This window comes from Suncus etruscus, chromosome 5, assembly GCF_024139225.1.
Source record: "Suncus etruscus isolate mSunEtr1 chromosome 5, mSunEtr1.pri.cur, whole genome shotgun sequence".
In the NCBI taxonomy this organism is placed as follows: Eukaryota; Metazoa; Chordata; class Mammalia; order Eulipotyphla; family Soricidae; genus Suncus; species Suncus etruscus.
The window spans coordinates 10,538,934-10,560,127 of NC_064852.1; the positions used below are offsets into that span (position 1 = coordinate 10,538,934).

The 21,194-nt window shown below is 52.4% G+C and overlaps 1 protein-coding gene across 3 annotated transcripts in view; it reads right to left on the reverse strand.

The window, feature by feature from the left end:
• Window positions 1–3,783: 3,783 nt before the first annotated feature.
• Window positions 3,784–21,194, reverse strand: part of RGS3 (regulator of G protein signaling 3) — a 140,626-nt gene continuing 123,215 nt past the window's right edge. For 2 of the 3 annotated variants that reach the window (XM_049774164.1, XM_049774162.1), the window contains 6 exons: window positions 19,283–20,299; window positions 10,973–11,037; window positions 6,618–6,719; window positions 6,307–6,368; window positions 5,673–5,839; window positions 3,784–4,794 (listed from right to left, as the gene is read on the reverse strand). In XM_049774164.1, coding sequence (XP_049630121.1) covers window positions 4,609–4,794; window positions 5,673–5,839; window positions 6,307–6,368; window positions 6,618–6,719; window positions 10,973–11,037; window positions 19,283–20,299 — 1,599 coding nt within the window. In that variant the 3' untranslated portion in view covers window positions 3,784–4,608. Of the gene's footprint in view, window positions 4,795–5,672; window positions 5,840–6,306; window positions 6,369–6,617; window positions 6,720–6,835; window positions 6,994–10,972; window positions 11,038–19,282; window positions 20,300–21,194 lie in introns of those variants that run through there. The other variant, XM_049774163.1, reaches the window with a different exon arrangement.

The following is a 21,194-nucleotide window of genomic DNA, read 5'->3' on the forward strand; positions in this document are numbered from 1 at the left end:
TCTGGAAGAAGTGGCGTGTCCATTCAGTTCAGATTGGAGGAGAGGAGTTGGAGAAGAGAGAAAGGAACAAGTCTGATGCTTTATGGAGGTACCAAAGTGAATCTGCTCGCCGGGATTCAAATCTCAGTTCCTTCCTGCTGCATTGTCATGAAGGGCAAAGGACAATAGCTCTGTTCTCTTGTCTGAGAAACAGATTTAGATAATAACACACTTAACTGACACTGATGAGGTGCCAGGCATGGCTCTAAGTACTTCCCTGTCCTAAGCCCTTATTTCATTCCCATTACAGCAGCCTATGGCATGGGAATTCTTCCTATCTCCATGACGAGTGAGTGGGTAAACTGAGGTCCAGAAAGTAAAAGACCCATCCATAATCACAAGAACTGAAAGTTAAACTGCTCCCAGGCTGGTCCTCATCCCTTACCACCCACTGAAGATGGGGTCCCCAGAGAGTTAAAGGGGATGTCTTGCCTGGCCTTTCCCTCCTGTCTAAACCTGACAGAGTTTGGACACCTAACTCTCTAAGATCTAGTTCAGTGGCCAGAGGTCACTACTCTGATACTCCCTGAGATGGGGGGCTTTGGGAGGAGAGACAGGGACACAGGGTAGCATCAGAGATGCTTTCAAGAGTAGGAAGTGAGGGGCGGGGCAGTGGCGCTAAAGGTAAGGTGCGCCTGCCTTGCTTGCGCTAGCCTTGGACGGACTGCGGTTCGATCCCCCGGTGTCCCATATGGTCCCCCAAGCCAGGAGCAACTTCTGAGCGCATAGCCAGGAGTAACCCCTGAGCGTTACCGGGTGTGGCCCAAAAACCAAAAAAAAAAAAAAAAGAGTAGGAAGTGAGTGACAGCAGGCAAGGAGACTGGGGGTTGTGGGAACAGGTAAAGGACTATGTAACTATGTGGTAGTGGGGAAGGAAGATGGGGTCCTAGGGGATGGGGAAAGAGCAGAGCCCAAGAGAACAGTTAGACTGCAGGAGGCAGTCTTGATAAGAAACCCACAAGGCTAGCAGCTCCCCATCAAACCCCCAAACCCAGGACCACAACTTCACAAGAAAAAAACATTAGATAGAAAAGGGCCCGAGGTATTGTAAAGCAGGTTAAGATCTTGCATAGGATATTGGTGATGGGAATGCTGCACTGGTGAAGGGGGGGGAGGTGTGTTCTTTACATGACTGAAACCCAACTACAATCATATTTGTAAACAAGGTGTTTAAATAAAGATATTAATAATAAAAAAGGATTAAAAAAAGAGAAAAACATATCGTGCATAGGGCTGGCCTGGGTTTTATCTCTGGCACTAAAAATGATCCCCCAAACTCCACTAGAAGTGATTCCTGAGTATAAAACCAGAAGTAAGTTCTGTGTACCACAGAACTTTGGGGAGGCCCCCAAAGCCAAAAATAGATAAATACAAATTAGAGACCCCCATCTGCCATGCTCAGCTTCCTGTCTCAGTGACCAGAGGAATTGTAGTAGCAGGAAGCCAGGTTCGCTCTGCCTCTGGCAGACTATGGTCTCCCAGACCAGGGGATATGGCGTGGAGCAGGCTTGCATAGGCTTCAAGGTTTGTTGAAGTTGGCATGCAGGACAGATGCCAAATCTCCTCCTGACATCTGCGGAGTGCTGCCCTGCCCCCCCTTCATGTTATCTGCCCACTGGCCAGGCTGAGACTGGGCAGTGGCACACAGATGGGCTATTTCTGACTCGCTCCTGGAACAGCCTGGTCTGTCCCCCAGCAAGGCTGTTCCTAGACAGAAAAGACTCCAGGGCCGGAGACTGAAGGCTGGACTCCAAGTCCAGGTTCAGCTGCCATTCTCATCCAGAGAGAACACAGCCAGGTTAAACCTGCCCAGCATACACACAACCTGGCTAGGTTAGCACCACTTAGGTGGGTGTCTGGGTGCACCAAGTCTAAATTCAAAAAGCTGAAACCAACTGTGGATCCCTGGGCTCTGAGTCTGAAAGTCCAATGCCAGGGCATGGCTCTTCCTCCCCATCTCAGTCTTCCCATCTGTGGAATGGACCTCCTTGTGATCAGGTGCCCCCCCACCCCCAAATCCTGGCCTGGCCCTGCTCCTTCCTTACCAGGAAGGAAAAGTGGAAGCCACTACAAATACCAGCCATGTAAAGGCAGCTGAGGCATGCACAGTGGGCTGGGCCCCAGCATTAAACCAGGTGCTGTTCCAGCTGCTGCTCGCTGCCAAGGCCGCTCTGGGCCAGAGGCCTCGGGTGAGTAATGGAAAGCAGACTGGGGGGTGGGGTGGGAGGGGGAATGGGAATTCCAGCTGTCTCACTTGGTTCTCCTAGAGTTTGGTTCCCATGGCAACTAGGGAAAGGCGGGGTGGTGAGCCCAAGGGTGGCTGAATCCCCCCAAAAGGGAGGGGAGAGTCCTATAGGGCCCATGTCCCCCTCACACAGCAGCTCAGAAGTTCTGGGCTTCAGGGGACCCTGAATCGGGTCCTAGACCCAGGTAGTTGAGCATATGTGTGGATGTCCCAGTGGTCAGGACCCCAAATCTCAGGCCTGGGTGGCATCTGAGATGCTCCAATGGGAGGCACAATTCAGCTCCCCCTGCCTTGCAGTGTCCCAAGGGGGGTGGGAAGAATAGTCTTGTGCCAGTTGCAAAGCCATTAAAGTCTCAAGGAGCTCATGGGCCAGTACCAAGGTGGGAGCCTGTTGGGACTCAGCCCCCTCTTGGGGTAGCAGCTCTTTGTGTCAAGGACAGAGGAAGTAGACTGGCTGTCAGATCTGTTCTTGGAATGGGGTGCCCCAGGACCATTATTAAGGGTAGGACAGTCCTCTCTCCTCTGTGGCTCACATATACAGTGCTCAGACCTAGAGCTGGGGCCCAGGCAGAGGGGGGTTCAAGGATAAGGCAGTAGGACTCCAGCGTCAGTCCCAACTCGCCCTCTTCCTTAGCCCAGCAGAGCCCAAAACAAACCTGGGCAGAGTTGGCTTTAGAACTGACTTGGCCGGGGCCGGGCCGTGGCGCTGGAGGTAAGGTGCCTGCCTTGCCTGCGCTAGCTTAGGACGGACCACGGTTCGATCCCCCGGCGTCCCATATGGTCCCCCAAGAAGCCAGGAGCAACTTCTGAGCGCATAGCCAGGAGTAACCCCTGAGCATCACAGGGTGTGGCCCAAAAAAACAAACAAACAAAAAAAAAGAACTGACTTGGCCAAAGTTTGCCCCTCTGGAAGAGTAACCCAGAGCCACCCCAAAATGTAGGGTTGGGGCAAGGATGCCCATAACTTTGCATCTCCGGTGAAGGCATAACACTGGAGTCCTACTTCATTGCCAACTCTCCTCCTGCTGTTCCGAGGCCCCCTCCACCCAACTGTCTCTGTGGCACCTGAAAGTGCCCCTAGAAATCCTGAGCTGGGCTGGGAAGCAGACTCAAAGGTAGGAACTGAGTTTGAGCCCTTAGTTCCTGCATGGTCCCCCAAGCACCAGCAAGAGTGGCCCTCTCCTCAAATCCAACAAGCAAAAAAAAAAAAAAAAAAAAAAAAAAAAACTGTCACCTAGAAATCTTGAAGAGAGGCAGGACAGAGAAATGGGGCAACTAACTTAAGTTTATGGGCCAAGTGACCCATATCATAGACTGTCCACACCCTGCCAGGTAGTGAAACCCCCTTCGAGGTCCCTCATAGCCCAGGAGATGGGCGGGGGTAGGTAGATGGAGAGAGGAGAGTAGGCTGATTGGAGTCCGTCCAGCCAAGCCATCTGCTGCCCACCACCACCCCACTCCTACCCTGGCCGGAGTCAGGACACAGAGAAAGGATCAAGAACAAGCAACACAGGCCTTTTATTGTTGGTTCCAGAACTTGGCTGCTGTGTGGTCAGAGGGGGGGCCATGCTTTTCCAGAGCACACCCCCCTGGAGGGACCCCCTCCCCCAGGGAGGCTGGATTTCTGGGTGAGGTCAATCAGTCTGTAGGTCCAGCGCTGAGGGAGGGCACCAAGACCCACTGGTCAAACCCAATCAGTCCTTGCAAGGAGTGGCGCTAACAAGGCGGCCGTTAAAATATTGCACTTGAAGATTTGAAAAGTTGATGAGGCAAAAGGTTTTCCTAGGACAGGCCGCTGTGCCAAGCATCCTATTACTGTTTAAATAAATAAAACCCAGGACCCGGGGGGTGGGGGGGCTGAGCTGTGTACCCCCGAGCCCAGCCTAGCTATCATGCCACGATCATTGTCGTCATTTCTCATCGTCGTCATCATTCTCATCGTCCTGGTCTTCCTTGTCACCAGTTTCTAGAAGAAACTCGCCAAATCAAAGTCTCCGGAATGGACAACAGTAGCTCCGGATCTGACTAGTTCAGGCTCCCGGACCTGCCAGGGCCCTGGGGCCCCCTCGTACCCAGGAAGTGGGGACCTGCGGGGCTGGCCCGTGCTTCTCTTCCAGCAGATGGTGGTCTGGGCCTCTCTTGGTCCAGGCCTTGACTCCAATGGTCCATCCGTTGATCCATCCGTCCATCCGTCCGTCCGTAGACGTAGTAGCCTCTGGGGAGGGGGGGACTGGCTGATCCCCTCCATCCTGGTCAGGGAGGGAGCAGCCGGGTCGGGGCCCAGGCTGCCTGGTGTACATGTGGTGGAGTTGACCGGGGTACCCCTAGAGTGGGGGGCTCATCTTCTTCTGGTTAATGAGGTCCAGGTAGAGGTCCGAGCGGAGGAAGCGTGGGTACGAGTCCTTCTCCATGAGCCCAAAGATGCGCTTCTGTGCCAGATCGAAGCAGCTCCGCGTGACACACTGCAGGTTGTCCTTGGTGTGTTCCCGAGTGTACGAGTCCAGGTTCACCTGCAGGGAGTGGTTAGGGTTGCATGTGAGGGGGGCCCAGCCTGCCCTCACCTCCCATCCACTCTGGCCCATCTTCTAGACCCAGGATCTATCTTAAAACAGTCCTGGGCTGTCACCAGCTAGGGGCTGGGGCAATTGCTCTGGTGTCGAGGAAAATGATGAAGATCTCAATGTAGGGAGAGATGCCCACACCCTACTAATAGGTACGCAAGAAACGCAGAGACCCTCCAAGGGTAACGTCTTAAGAGTCAGCCAGGTGGGAGCAGAAACCCCAAGACTCATTCTAAGGGAAGGGAACAGGCTCCCAAATAGTGCTACTCCCTAGGATTCTTGGCCATTGGGCCACTGGTGAAAGTGAAAGGGTCCTGCATTGCCAGGCCAGGAGGAAGGTGCTAGGGGTGGAGGATGGAGGCCCTAGAGCAGCAACATTGTTTAAGGGGGTCATGTGGCACCATGGGGGGGGGCACAGGTGAGACCAGAGCCGTCCCCTCATTAAATAAATAAATAGAATATTCAAGCCTATTTGACAGGTTATTCTAACAAGTTGATGCATGAGATCTGCCATGTGCCTAGCAGAGGGCCCAGGTAGAAATCGTTTTTTTATTTTGGGGGGGGGGGTAGGTTTTTGAGCCACACTAAGCCATGCTCTGGGAACAGGCAGGGGTCAATCCTGGTGGTGTTTGGGTGAGCACATGTAGGGCCAGGAAACTGATGTAGGGAGCTAGTACTTTCACTCCAGCATCACTGGCTCTCCAGCCCCTCACATCCAGAACTTCCTGTACCTTCAACTTGTTTCCTCTCTGCCCCTAGTGGAGGCCCTCTGCATTTCCTGAGCTGGATACGGGGCAGAAAGGAGTATGAGGAGGGGCTTTCCCTACCTCCTTGCAGGCCTGAATGGCGATGTACTCGGCGAAGATCTTCTTGGCCTTGGCTGCCATCTTGGACTGCGACTTGACCTTCTTGAAGTCCTCGCAGGCCAGCCAGAATTCCAGGTTCTCCTCGCTGAACTCTGTGCGCAGGAAGGCCTGGAACACGGCTAAGCCATCTGGGGGGGGTGGGGGGAGAAGCCCCAAGCCCCCTGGTTAACTGCATGCGGCTCTCAATTCTGATCATCGCACGACCCTAATTTCACCCCCCATCCCCAGTCCCTGGGACTTCCCCAGGAGTAGATGCTGGGAACTTCCTATGAGGAAGTGCTCTTGAAAGCCAGGAGCATGGGGACAAAACCTCAGCAACCCCAGCTGTCTTGGAGTCTTGACTGGATCTCCTGGCAGGCACCTCAGTCCCCACCCCACCCCAATGCCAGGCAGAGGGGCAGATTCCCAGGCTAGGGGTGCGTGGAAACGGTGGCTGTTATTCTGGGACTATGGGTTTGGGCAGGTCCCAGCAGCGGGCACAGGCAGTGCCAGTTCTTGCGGGCAGGGAGGAGCTGGCGGGCCCAGGAGAGCAGAAGAGACGGGGTGGATGGGGAAGGGGGTCATAAGCAGCCTGCAAACCCGGGTCCCCACTTACACTTATGAAGCAGCAGCTTCTCCAAGGATTCCCCCCACTTGAGAGCCTCTTCCGAAGTGGGCCTGGGGACAGCAAAAGGGAACATTGGTGGGGGGGGGTTTGTCCACTGACTGTGTGAACCCCCATTCCACTCCATATCCCTTTCCCAGAACCCCACCCCTCAATTCTCCCAGACCCAGGCAGGCAGCTGTGACCAAACTTTCCAGTCCTTTATGGAACCGGCACCCAACCACCCAACCCCTTTCCTTTGGTCTCCCCAGGGAACCATGAGTTAAGCCCAAGGGGGTCTCCAGGGTTCTGGGGACACTTACTTGAGCGACTTCATCACTTTGTCCGTCTTGCCGGCTGGCTGTGCCCCGGGGGATTCATTCCTTCGCCTGAAGATGCCCAATTTGTTCTTCATATCCTTGGCTCTGCAGGGGCAGAAGGGGGGAAAGGGTTGGAGGGTGCGGTGAGCCCCCCAGCCAGAGCCCCAACCAACCTCAGCCCCACGCTGGCTGCCAAGGGTCCCAAGGGTGCAGGCACCTACTCCTTCATGGTGTGTCGCCTCTGCAAGTTGCTATGGCGTGGCAGGTACATGCTTCGGAGCATCTCCGGCCGGTCCCTACCCACTGCCTGCGTCTGGGTGGGCGAGCCCAGGGCCTTTTTGCCACCTCCCAGCCCGGAGCTTGCACAAAGTCCTGCTGGCTGGCTTGCTTGCAGGAGCCCCAGCCCGACAACTGCACTCCTGGGCCCAGCGGAGCCTGGACTGTTCCAGGAGGAGCCAGGAAATGGGAGGGACCCTGGGGCTCTGGGGCGGGGGCTCCCTCCTGGCCAACCCCGAGAGCTGCGGCCCTGAAAGGGGCATGTGTCTGAGAGGAGGCACCAAGCCAAAGGCGACAGCCCAGCCCGCCTCCCCGTTCCCATGGCAGCGCCCCAGGAGGAGGAGACACCAGGCCTGCACATTGCCAGGAGGGCAGGCGGGCCATGGGGTTGGCCCTCCCACCAAGTTGGACCCGTTATTTTTAGCCAAGAATTCTTATTTTAGCTCGACTGCTCCGCCCAAAGCCCAGCTGGTGGCGGCAGCTGGTGTGGCTGCTGTTGTTCCCTGTGTCCTGGAACTTGGGGACCCAGGACCCCTTTCTAGTGGCACCTTCTTCCTCCACTATTTATTTGTGGGGTGTCCAGCATTTATTTGTGGGGTGTCCCCAAGCTTTAGGGGAGTTTAGGGACACCAGTTGGTGTGTACACAGGCCCCAAGGCTTAGCAACTTTCAAACACGTCACTGGGATGTCCCAATGCGCTGAAATCACTGTTGCCTTTTTTTTTAAGGACACATTATTATTGCTATTATTTCTATGATCAGTTTTATACTATCACCAGCGTCATTATGGTTTTGGGGTCAGAAACAGGGGTTGTTGTTCACAGGGCTATTCCTATACCCCCAATTGGATACTTGGTGGTCAACTCTGGGCAGTGCCCAGGAGGGTTAAGGGGGTAAGGGGGTGGAGTGAACCTCCAGAATGCAATCTCCTCTGGCCCCAGCTGCACAGGATTTCCAAAGAACTTTTCTGATTTTGTTTTTTGTTTTTGAAAAGCTTTAGCTTCTGGCAGCAGAAACCAAGGTGAAATTTAATACTTATCTCCTTAAAAACATAACCAAGAAACAGGCATACTTTGACCTACCTTTGTGTTTCTGAAGTCTGTATTTCTAAAGTGATTGTGAGCTCAGTTATATAAATAAGGGTACGGGGAGACAGAGTTGAGGCTCTGGATTCACAGAACCTGGAGTTCGAACCCCAGCTCTGGCACTTAGCACCCTCTGTGACATTGGCCGTCTTACACGGAGCCTGTCTGAAAGCCAAACTTTCTTACATGCAGTTGGGGGTGTGGGCAGAATCTGCCCCTGTGTTGGGGCAGTTTCCAGGAAGATGAGGGTCAGGAGGGGAAAGAGAAGATAATTTTCTTCGCCTTTTCCAAGCATCTTTTTTAAGGAGAGCCCAGACCCCAGTATCTGCACCTTTCCCTTCCTTCCCTCAGATCAAGTTTCTTCTGAGTCAGGTTCTCTGAGTACATAGGGGTGTGTGTGTGTGTGTGTGTGTGTGTGTGTGTGTGTGTGTGTGTGTGTGTGTGTGTGTGTAAGACGGCTGGATTTCAAATAGTTTTCTGGGGTATCGGTCATGTGGGTGGGCAAGAGATGTATGATGCTTGCTTGATTAAGTTCCAGTTTGTATACGGCCTCTCCATCAAGGCTCTGGACATGTGCAGAATCCAACCACTCTGCTATCCCCTTGAGTCTCAAAGGTTGGGGAGGGTGTGGCACTGTGCAAAGGGTGTTTCTTTAAATATAAATATCTCTGTGCCAAACTTGAAAGTAACAGGCTCTGTGGGCCAGAGAGATGGTTCAAAGTACATGATTTACACATGGAATACCTAGGTTCAACCCCCAACACCATATAGTATCCTATGCACCCCTCAAGAACTGCCAAGTGTGACCCCCACAAAAAATGGTAGCAGTTTCTAAAGAAAAGAGACAGATAGGATGATAGAGAGATGATAGAGATCAAGAGGGTCAAATTGGTGACTACACAGAGGCAGAAGATAAATACACAGTAACATAGGCAGAAAGAGAGATAAGACACACAAATAAATAGAAACCAATCCGCCAGGTTTCATAGCCCAGCTCAATCATTGACTTGCTAGGTGTAAATTTACTTACTATTAGTAGATTTTTTTTCTCAGCTTAATTCGTTTGTAAAATAAATAAATAAATAAACAAAGGAATAGATTATAATTAGAAATAGAGAGCCAGAGAGATAGCACAGTGATAGGATGTTTGCTTTGCACATGGACGACCTGGGATGGACCCAAGTTTGATCTCTGGCATCCCATATGGTTCCCCAAGCCTGCCAGGAGCAATTTCTGAGTGCAGAAGCAGGAGTAACCTCTGAGTGCTATGGGTGTGGCAAAGAAAGAAAGAAAGAAAGAAAGAAAGAAAGAAAGAAAAGAAAGAAAAGAAAGAAAAGAAAGAAAGAAAAGAAAAAGAAAGAAAGAAAGAAGAAAGAAAGAAAGAAAGAAGAAGAAAGAAGAAAAAGAAAGAAAAAGAAAGAAAGAAAAGAAAGAAAGAAAGAAAGAAGAGAAAGAAAGAAAGAAAGAAAAGAAAGAAAAGAAAGAAAGAAAGAAGAAAGAAAGAAAGAAAGAAAAGAAAGAGAAAGAAAGAAAGAAAGAAAGAAAGAAAGAAAGAAAGAAAGAAAGAAGAAAAAGAAAGAAAGAAGAAGAAAGAAAGAAAGAAAAGAAGAAAAGAAAAGAAAGAAGAAAATAGAGGGTTGGGGGTATAATACAGCAGGAAGAGCACGTAACTGGCCTTGGTTCGATCCCCAGCACCTAATATGGACACCTGAGCATTGTCAGGAGGGATTCGAGTGTAGAGCTAAGAGTAAGCCCTGAACACAGCTGGGTGTGGCCCAGAAATTCAAAGCATAGGTAAGAAATAGAAAAAAAAATATCTTGGGGCTGGAGCAATAGCATAGCAGGTAGGGCATTTTTGCTTTGCACATGGCCAACCCAGGACAGGGCTGGATTCAATCCCTGGCACTCACATGGTCTCCTGAGCCTTCCTGGAGCGATTTCTGAGCTCAGAGCCAGAGTACCCCCTGATCGCCACCAGGTGTGGCCCCAAAACGTAAATAAAGATATAAGTATTATGCACATAGGGCAGTGCCCATACATTAAGTATGGGATTTTGTTTGGTGTGTGTGTGTGTGTGTGTGTGTGTGTGTGTGTGTGTGTGAGAGAGAGAGAGAGAGAGAGAGAGAGAGAGAGAGACAGAGACAGAGACAGAGACAGAGAGAGACAGAGAAAGAGACAGAGAGACTGCGACTCAAAGAATTCTCAATAAAACTTGTAAGACTGAACTTGAGGCAATCTAAAGGCAACTCTGGCTCCGAACCGCCAAATTGGGTGGGCAGGCAGTTCCAGCAACCCTTCTGGCACCCTGTCCTCACCCTTGGGAGGCTCCACCCACCCAAATCTAGACTCCAGGTTCTGCACCAAGTACTATTTCAGTTTGTGTCACCTTCACTAAAGGTGTGATTGCTCCTAGCTGCAGGGTGTGAGAGAAAATGGCTGGAGTTGTAGGAAACTGAGAAAGCGGAGGAATTGGGACAAGGAAGAGTTTCTAGGATTGTGGAGCCCAGCCAAAGTCAAGGTCATGAAGTCTGCAGGAGGCATTTGGATGGACTCTCTCTCCAGCCCCCTCCTCCTGCTAACTTGGACCAGAAAAAGATGAAGCAGTGATAGAAACACTCGGTGGGCCAGCAGTACCCCCTGCTGGCTAAACCAGAGACTGCAAGCACAGCAGAAGAAAGTTAGCTTTGACAATCTGGACAAGGGTCCCAGAGACCCTTTTGAGGTCACTCAACCACTCTGTGCCTTGGGTCAGGGCAAGCTAATGCCCTGTGGCCTGCGGGTCCCAGCTCTGGTTGTGGAGAGCAGCTGTTTAGGCAGACCCTGGCCACCCCAAATCCCAGGGGCCAACACCCTGAGTCCCACCCTCCTGCTTTGGCTGGTCTGTCTCGTTCAGGCCTGGGGGTGTCTTTTCTCCCCATTCTCCTGTGAGAAGAAAGATAGATCCATGAGCAAAGGGGGATGAAGGCTCGTGAAGGAGGGTGGGAACTTCCCAACGTACAGGTTTTTGCTCTTCCTCTTCCGTGAGGCTTCGTCGTGATCCCCAACTGAGTCGGGCCCGCTCATCTGTGGAGAAAAGGCAGGAGGAGTGTTGGTTGCAGTTGGGAGAGAGGGGTGTCTGGTGGTGGTTGCTGAAGCAGAGATTCAGGGGTTCAGGAGTTTGTCCTGCCAGCCTACTGCACGCCAGTATTCGGAAATGCCTGTCCTCAGGGTATAGCTGGCCTGGTTAGACCTCTGTCTTAAGGGATGTCCTCCTGGTACCACATGAGGAGCAGAGTCGAGGGCACCAGCTATACTGGGCACCAGTTCAGTGGTGGGACTTCACCTTGGTATCCAGAGACCCCAGACCTCAGCTTCAAAGTCAAGATCAGATCACTCTAACCGGTCATTATCAATTCTGGGGTTTGCCATGAGCTTAGGTTGGCTGGAAGTTTGCAAACTAGATTATTATTTGTTTATTTATTTATTTATTTGGTTTTTGGGCCACACCCAGTGGCATTCAGATGTTACTCCTGGTTCTACACTCAGAAATCGCCCCCGGCAGGCTCAGGGGACCATATGGGATGCCAGGAATCAAAATCAGTCCGTCTTAGTCTGCTAAGTGAAAGGCAAATGCCCTATCACTGTATTATCACTCCAGTACCACAAACTGGATTCTTAGATGGGCCTGTGAGCATTTGCCCACCATGAGAATTTTAGGAGAAATACCCCATCATGTAGAAGGGCTCCAGTTGTCAGAACCCAAGCAGAACCTGGGACAGGGCAAGGGTAGGATAAGGTGCCAAGGGCTGAGGCAGGGGTTTTGTAGGACCTGGTTCCATCCCTGGTACCAAATGGTCCTCTGAGCTCTGAGATGGAAGCACCCTCTGTTTAACTGGCCACAAGGTCTTTGGCTCGGGATCTCTTCTCCACCCTGTCCCTGCACTGAAGGCCAGGTACATACTCTTCCTCTCACCTCTCTCCCTTCCAAGCACCCAGACCCTCAGTCAGCAATGCCAAAGCCTTCTTGTCCTGGAAGCCCTCCCTGATGGTCAGGTCGAAGCTTTTCCATTTAAAGCTCTCCCTCAGCCCTGAAATGACTTGTTCTGAGTCTATTCCTTCTGTCTGAGAATTCCCCACAACATGACATCTGTCTTTCTGGAGGCCCTTCACGCAAGAGCTTCACAAACAGTTGTTGAACACATGATGGGGGTTATGGATGGGTTTTGAGACCATTTCTGCTTGATTTGAGGTAACTATGTCCTGTCCTGGGCTGTTGGGCAGTGGCTAGGTCCTACCTCTTTGCCTTTGCCTGAATGGTGCCCCCTCCCTGGGGAGGCCCCTCACTATTGCTCTTCACTCTCCTTCCCTACAGACACGCCTGTCTTCTATCACCTCTCTAGGCCCCTGCCTGGGCTTGTCCTTCTATCTCCAGGAGACACAGGGACACACACACACACACACACACACACACACACACACACACACACACACACACACACACACACACACACACATATACACATACACTTTTGCCCCACAAGACCAGAGAACACTTAGCTGACAGAAGAGCTGGAACTCAGAGCAGGCTGGCTGTGGGCATGGCCTCCAGGGAAGGGCAGAAGTCCATCAAGTGTGGCTTCACCCTGACTCCTTGTTAATTGCACTTTGGGCCTCAGTTTTCTTATTTGTTAGGCAAAGAAGGGCTACGCCTCTCAGGATGTACTTTCACTCCAGAAAGACCTTATTCCCAATATAGCCAGCAGGGGGAGCCAATAGCTAACGGATTGACAAATGGATGACTGATAATGGATGGATGGATGGATGGATGGATGGATGGATGGATGGATGGATGGATGGATGGATGGATGGATGGATGGATGGATGGAAGATGGGCAGTCAGGTAGGTAGATTAGTGAGTAGGTGGGTAGAGGAGTGGTGGATGAATTGGGTGAGTGAGTAGATGGACAATTGGATAGATAGATGAGTGGGTAGATGGATGAGTGGCTAGGTAGATGAATGGGTGAATTAGTGGGTAGTTGGGTAGATAGATGAATGGCTAGTGGATGCAAGACAGGAAGGAAGGAAGGAAGAAAAGGACTGAAGACAAATAATATATGAAACTTATACTATGAGGAAGATCCAAGATTAAACATTAGCCACAAACTACATCATTATTCTTCACAGTAAATTCACGAAGGGCATGGTGGCTCGGGACCTCCACCAGTCCCGAGCTCAAGGACACTCAACATTTAAGCACAGCTGGGATAGGTTTGTCTGAGTCCCAAATAGGGCTTCTCCATCACAGGCTTCAGTTCATCAAGGTGAGCCATACACATGTTCCTGGCCGCTCCCTCAGGCTGTGCATGGATGCAGACATAACACAATCCAGGAGGGGGAGAGAGAGGCCTTCATCCCACTTAGCCTTCCTTCTCTTCAGCTTTGCCACAGGCATGAGGCAGTTGCTAATTCACCAGGGTCAAGTCCCAGGTGACCCGAGGCACCCTCAGTCTCTATGGGCTGCCCGTGCTCCCCACGTGGCCAGTGGTGTCCCTGTCACATTTCGGCACACGCAGGCCGGGGTCATAGCAGCCTGGGGCCCCCACCCGTGGGAAAGGGCCAAGCTCTGGGCTTCCTCTCATTCTGACCTCAGCTTCCGCGCTTTATCGGGCCCACACAATAGGTCCGGGGACCACTCCCGTGCCTGCCACCCCAAGACTATGTGCTGCTGGGAAATGGTTTCTTCCTTCCACCATGGGGAGGGGGTCCTTGTCAGCAGGGTCGGGCGTATACCATGGGCCAGGCAGATGGCCTTGACACCCCTGAGCATGGGCAATCTCTGCCCTCCCCAAAAGGGCTAAGCAGGGAGGAGAAACGAGGTGAAAAGTTGTTGTGGCTCTGACTTGTGGCCAGCTCCAGGGGGACCCCTAGACTTCTTTCTGGCTTCTCTGCACTAGAGCCCTGCAAGGCTCCTCTGCCCCTGGGGCGCCGTCTCTGAACCCCAGTGACCCTCTCTGCGGAAGGCGGATGGAGACAGGCAGGAGGAATTGAATCCTTTCCTTGCACTCTGCAGGCATCTCAGGGGACCACCCAGCCCCCTCACGGCCTCCTGCAGGGGACCGGGAGCTCATTGCCTCTGAAGTCATAATTATCCTTCTAAGTGTAATTATAACTGTAATCACAGCCGCGGCTGCTGGGATGTGAAGCCTGGCTCAGGCACTGCAGGACCAAGTGGTAGCTCCTGGAGCCTGAAGTCTTGCTCCTTTGCAAAAAACGATGCTGATTGGGGCCCAGCTTCTGGGGTGGTTGGGAGGGGTCATTCGGTTCAGGAGGACAGGGAAAGGGGTGTCTCCATGCCCAGAAACTGGGGACCACCACGTGGAGAAGCATCATCCCAGCACCTCCCTGCAGGCTGGTGCTTTGCTCCATGGAATTCAATCTTCCCAATAATCTCAACAGCCTTCGGCTGTGACTTGTTCCCTGATGCCAGCTGAGGACATGGCAGTCCAGAGTGAGCTACAGTGACAAGCCTGGGCAGGTAGCAGAGAATCTGAGGGCCAATGATGTACCAGGGGGAGGGGGAAGGCCCCTTCACACTACTTGGTCCTAATCTGGGGCCATGTGGCCAGGCTCAGTTGTCTTCTGATGGAAAAATGCAAACACAGTATCTACGTTTGGCATAGAGGCATTCAAACAGGCTGATGAGCAATCCTTGTTAAGTTTCTTCAGTTGGTTTTATTTTGGGGGAGTGTGAAGGAAGAAGGGGTTCTGGTCCACACTCAGTAGTACTCAAGAGACTATTCCTGCTCTGTGTTTGGAAAAGAACCCTGTGGTGCTCAAGGGACCATATGCAGAGTCGGACAGTTGAATGGGAGTTGGCAGGATGCAGGGCAAGTACCCCTGTCCTGGCTCTCAGGCCCTCATCTTCAGTTTTCCTCAGAACCGTGGGCTAGACAGGGTGGCAGACGCGTGCTCCGAGCTGGAAGAAAAGGGCCTCATTCTCCATCCCTCCATCAGTCAACCTCTTCAGGGGCTGACCTGCTACACAGTTTTTTGTTTGTTAGTTTGTTTTTGTTTTTTTTGCTTTTTTTTGATTTTTGGTTTTTGGGTCACACCCGGCGGTGCTCAGGGGTGACTCCTGACTGTCTGCTCAGAAATAGCTCCTGGCAGGCATGGGGGAACCATATGGGACACCGGGATTCGAACCAACCACCTTTGGTCTGGATCGGCTGCTTGCAAGGCAAACGCCGCTGTGCTATCTCTCCGGGCCCTTGTTTTTTTTTTTTTTAAACAGAAGATGAGAGGGTACGGCTACATCTTGGGCTAGATGACATCTCAGGAACCCTCTTGTGTGATCTGAGAGCCTGAGACGACCTTTTGCTGGAGAGGGGAGCCAGAAGGTCAGAAAGTCAGTCTGGGAGGTCAGAGTAGGAGGAATCCCTACACATCCTGGGTACTGACATCATGTTTACTGAATCCACTTGTCCTACTGGGTTGTCTAGAGAGCATGTGTGTGTGTGTGTGTGTGTGTGTGTGTGTGTGTGTGTGTGTGTGTGTGTGTGTGTGTGTGTGTGTCTGGTAGCAGAGAAAAATGAGGTAAATCAGCTCCATGCAAGCAGCCAGTTCTGGGGAGGGGCACGTGCAAGGTAACTAGGGGCCATGCTGTGCTCTCTGACTCTGGTGGATGGGCAGTGACCACAGCTGACCAGCAGTGCATCTCCCAGAAGCACCTGTGACAGACACACCCACTCTGTATGCTCCCCTAGAAGCATCTGTGACAGACACACCCACTCTGTATGCTCCCCTTAGGGACCACCATTCCCCTGACACTCCTGGCTTGACCCCTCAGCAGGACAGTGACCCACCTGAGCTCCAGCCCAAGGTTCATGGGGACAGGACAGAGGCACAGAGTGTCCAAGGAGCTGCCATTTCAGTCCCTGGGACTGTTCCATGAAGACACAGCACCACTTGGGCTCAATTCAGGGTTCAGGGAGATAGCAGAACTGAGACTTGAACTCAGGCTCCAACCCCAACACCACCCACATCCCTGATCATGAGCTTGATCTGGCCACTGGGACCCCAGGTGTTACAGTGGGTCCAGGCCTCGTGTATGTGTATGTTTGTAAGGGTGCAACTTCCAAGACACTGGAATCACAGCCCCAAGAGACAGGAAGGAAGTTGGAGGCATTTGTGAATGTTGGGGGACTGTTTACTATTCAGACTATTGTTTGTGCTCCATCCCTTCTTTCTCCATTCTCCATTCCTGTCTTTTTCTCCTGTCTCTTCCTTTCCTACCTCCCCATCTCCTCACCATCTTTCCCTTCCTCCCAACTCCTTCCTCATCCTCCTTCCCCTCCCCCGCCCCCTTATCTCTTCTCTTTGTCCCCACCCCTCTCACTCCTCCTCTCCTCTCCTCCCTTTCCTCTCCGCTTTCCCTCTCCCTCTCTCCTCCTTTCCCACCTCCTATGCCTCTTCCTCCCTCATCCCTCCTCCCTCTTTCCTTTTCCCTCTCCCTCTCTCCTCCTTTCTTTCCTCCTATGCCTTTTCTTCCCTCCTCCCTCCTCCCTCTTTCCTTTTCCCTCTCCCCTCTTCCCTCTGGGTCCCAGGGCTAGAGCCACCACCAGGGGCAGGTATGCCAGGCACTCCCCTGACATCTTCCCCCAGGGGTACTCTTCCCTTAGCAGGCAGCCCCACAAAAGAGGGGGTCCTATCCAGTCTCCCCACTCTGTGAAGGTAGTTATAAATGCTCTCTGGGGTCCCTGTGACAAGGATGGGGTGGGCATAGGAAACAAATGAGCAGAGGCCAAAAAGCAGAAGATGCATGGAGTGGGGCCTCCATCAGGTGGGGACACACCCAAACTCTTGCCCACTTGAGAGCTGAAACCCCGGAAAGGAAGCCATGAGCCCAAAGAGGGAGGGCAGGCGGGGAGACACCCAGGAGTCTGGGCTCCCTCCAAGAGGAAGCCACAGCAGGAGAGGCTTGCTGAGTGCTCTGAGGAAGGTTCTGCACCCCCACAGGACAGAAGGGAGCACTTTGAGGAGAGGCTGGCTAGAGTGTGGCTGCATCTAGGCAACTATTTGTACCACAGGGGTGGGGGTAAGGGAATAAGGACAGGGACTCATGCTGGGGAAGCAAGACAGGGTGATTCAGAAAGGAGGGTAGTAAGGCCACGGTCCCCCATAGGGTTCAATACCCTCTCTATATAGGGCTGGCCTAACTAAGGGAGCCTCAAGTCCTGTAAAGGTGTCCCCCAACCCCATGCTGACTGTGTGATCTACAGATAAGGGGGAATCCCAGAGGGATCCTTGTTTCTATAGAAGTCTCAGCCACCACCCCCAGCTTTGGTTTGAGCAGTTTGAGCAGAGGGCCTTAAAATCTTTACTAAAAGCACAAGTTCTTGTTCAGAACCCATTGGATAAACAACACATACATTTGCAGATGGGGGTGTATCTTTCCCCAATTCCCCTGAAAACTAGTCCTAGATCCAGGGCCCCGCCCTCACTTAAGCCTTTTTTGGAGATATCTCAGCCTGCACCCCACTACCCCATTACTAATGACTGAAAAGTCACAGAGGCTCCTGGGGTCACTAGAACCCTGCCAAAAAGTCTTGTTGGGGGTTGTAGGGAGAGACATGTCCACCCCTGCTGGGGCAGACTGGAGCCAGTGAATGCATCCTCGAAGGTCCAGCGGGTAAAATTCGCCCAAGGCCAAGGAACAAAGAAAGAACAGAGCTTGGCTCCGGCCACTAATGGACTTAAGCCTATTAAGGTCCAGCCATCACTCCTACCCCTACCCCAACTCTCCTTCTGGCTGAGACCAACCTCCCCTTATATCTGGGGCCCTCCTGGACGGCACCGCACAGGGCTTGGCACACAGCAAAGATGCCATACACACAACTTTATTTATAAACATCGGCAAGAGGCTAGGAACCTAATGGCTAAGTGATCCAGGCCAGGGGCCAAATTCTGGTTCAGGAGTTTATAAATGGTGCAGATGGGTAACTAACCTTTTTATGCCTCTGTTGGAGGGCACAGAAAAGCATCAACTTCATCATGGAGTTTTTCGTTTGTTTGTTTGTTTGTTTTGCTTTTGGGGCCACACCCAGTGACACTCAGGGATTACTCCTGGTTATGTGCTAAGAAATCGCTCCTGGCTTGGGGGGACCATATGGGACGCCAGGGGATCCAACCGCTGTTCGTCCTAGGTTAGCTGCATGCGAGGCAAACACCCTACTGCTTGTGCCACCACTCCGGCCTCATCATCATGGGGCTTTTCTGAGAGTCACAGACTTTTTTTTTTTTTTTTTTTTGCTACTCAGAATAGGACAGGTAGATGAACTAAATGGCCAGGGCTTTGGCTGGTGGAAGTTTAGTCTGGCAAGCCTGGGCCATGCTTTACCTGCAACTTGTTCGCCAGCTATGATCTTAGATCATTGAGGGAGAAAGCCTAGGGTCTTCACTCCATGAAGCTCAGCAAACCAGGCCAGATGGCTCAGTGTTCAAGCCAATGATGGTACTCGGGGAGCATTCAGTGCTGGAGATACAGTGTGGGTTCTGGCAAGTGCTCTGATCCTTGTTTTGTTTTAGGACCACACCTGGCAGTGTCTCAGGGGTGACTACTGGCTCTGCACTCAGAAGTTGCTCCTGGCAGGCTCGGAGGACCATCCGGGATACATGGGATTGAACTCAGGTTGGCTATATGCAAGGCAAACGCCCTACCCACTACGCTATTGCTCTGGCCCCAACTTATAATAAAATTTTAAATAACTCTTCAAAATTATATATTAATGTGTTCTACATTTTTTCATGATTGTTTAGAAGGTTTTTTGGGAGGGTTTTTTTTTCGCTTTTAGGGGAGTTCTTTTGGTTTTTTGGGCCACCTGGCAGTTCTTAGGGGTTACTCTTGGCTCTGCACTCAGAAAATGCTCCTGGCAGGTTCGGGGGACCATATGGGATGGGTCGAACCTAGGTCCATCCTGGATTGACAGCATGCAAGGCAAATGACCTACTGCTGTGTTATCACTCTGGCCCATGCCCTGATCCTTGAACTAACTCTTCAGCCCTGAGCCTGTGAAAGCACAAAGCCAAGGGCAAAGCCATTGATTAGCCAGAGCTAATCTGGGTGCCATTAGAGGTATCTGGAGCTGGAGAAAGGCCAGAGACAAAGTCTCCATGTGAGTCTAGCTACGGCCTTCCTGGTCTCCCAAGCCTCAGTTCCAGCCTCTGTAAAGCTGGAGGAAGACTTGGAGAAGTGCTCGGTTAGGACTTGGCTAAGCTAGAACCTTCTCAGGCTCACCCACCTCCCCCACCACCCCCTTAGCAGCCTCCTTACCTTCCGATGACCGGTGAAGAAGAGGGAGAGGTGATGCATGGAGCCCCCATTGCGCCCCAGCTCCTTCTTGAGCGTGCCAGGCGAGGGCATGGTCCATCCAGGAGAGGTCCCCTCACCGTCTGAGCAGTGCAGGGTGGTATCAGAGGAGAAGCAGGCCCCCCGAGGGTCCTGCAGAAGGCTCCCCTCGCTGTGCGTCCTGCGTCGCAGCGAGTTCTGCACTCGGAGACAGAGGCCACCCTCTGCACCTGCGCCTGTCTCAATCATGCTGCTGCGCTTGGCCTCGCCATGCTCCAAATAGTTGTCATCACTGGTGTCCTCCTCCTCTTCCTCTTCCTCTTCCTCGCCTTCCTCATCCCCCTCTTCCTCCTCCTCACCGCCCGAGCTGCCACCACCCTCAGCACCCCCCTGACTGTAGGCGCAGTCCAGCCTAACCTCTGGGATCACAAAACTGGGCTTACAGGCTCCGGGAGGCTCCCCAGTGGTGGTTGGTGGGTCCATGGAACTTGGGGTCTCCTTGGCCTCTGCTGGCAGGGGGTCCCCACTGGTAGGCAGCTGCGGGCAAGGTGGAGGATCTGGGGCTGGGGCATCTGGGATGTCTGGAAGGTCTTGTCTAGGAGTAGGTTCAGGACCTGCAGGAAGGTCCTGGCAAGGGGTGTCGTCTGAGGTTTGAGGTACTTCTTGACCAGGTGGGGGGTCCTGGCTGGGTGGAGGGGGCTCCTGGCTGGGTGGAGAGTCCTTGTTAGGTGGGGGATCCTGGCTGGGTGGGGGGTCCTGGTTTGCTCCTGGATCAGGGGTTGGAGCATCTTGTTTGCAGGTAGCCAGGTCTGTGCTGGACGACTGCAAGTCTTGGCCTGGACAGTCCTGGCCTGAGGAGTCTTGGTTAGATGAGGGGACTTGTTCTTGAGGAGGCATCTGGCCTGGAGAGGGATCATTACCAGGTGGGGGCTCTTTGGCACTTGCCACCTTTTCTTCCCCCGAAGCCATCTCTCCCTTCTCATTCGTTTCCAGCTCAAGCATCTGGAGAGCAGAAGAAAATGATCAGTAATCCAGAAAGAAGCAGTGAGCTGTCAGGCCCTGGGTCTGGGGACTGATACAGGATCAGCAGGAGACTGAACCCTCAAACCTCCCACTGCATCCCAGGGTTTGGAGATCTAGGTGCCAGGTGGATGCAGGGGAACCTCTGGAGTTTCACCATAGAACCTCCTCTTTCCCCTCACACTTGAACTTTCTGCTGGTCTTTGGGAGAAGGGTGGAGTGTAACCACCATGCCCTGGCTCCTGGGGATTAGTGGGGCTCCATACAAGCTCTTCCCACCACATTACTGGAGGGAAGGGGATGGGTCTCTGTTATGCAGAGGGAAACTGGGAGGAAAGGAGCAAGAAGCAGTCACCCACTTTTGTGGGGCAGCACCAAAACTGGTTCCCAGGATGGGGCAACCCCAGAGCAGAGACTTGGCCAAGCTTCTTTCATCAAACTTCTCAAGATCATACAAGTCCTTCCCACAAGAGTCCATTTTGAACTATAGTTCAGATTTGGTCCCCAGCACCCCACAGGATCCCCTGAGCCCTGCCACAAATATCCATGAGCACAGAGCCAGGAGTAAGCTCTGAGCACTGTCAGATGTGGCCCAAATCACACACAAACACACCATGTTTTAGCCCTTTAGATAGGGGGTTAGGCACCATGTTTCTAACCCTTTAGGGGGACGGGTTTGATAAAGCAGCGTAGCAGCGGAGAAATAATACCAAGCCAGTCAAAAGATTAATTGGAATCAGCCTGCTTTTTGCCTCATGGACTCTCTCTGTCATGTGCTCTCTCTCTGCTGAGTCCAAAGCTAGAACTCACACACACACACACACACACACACACACACACACACACACACACACACACACACAACACACACAGGGAT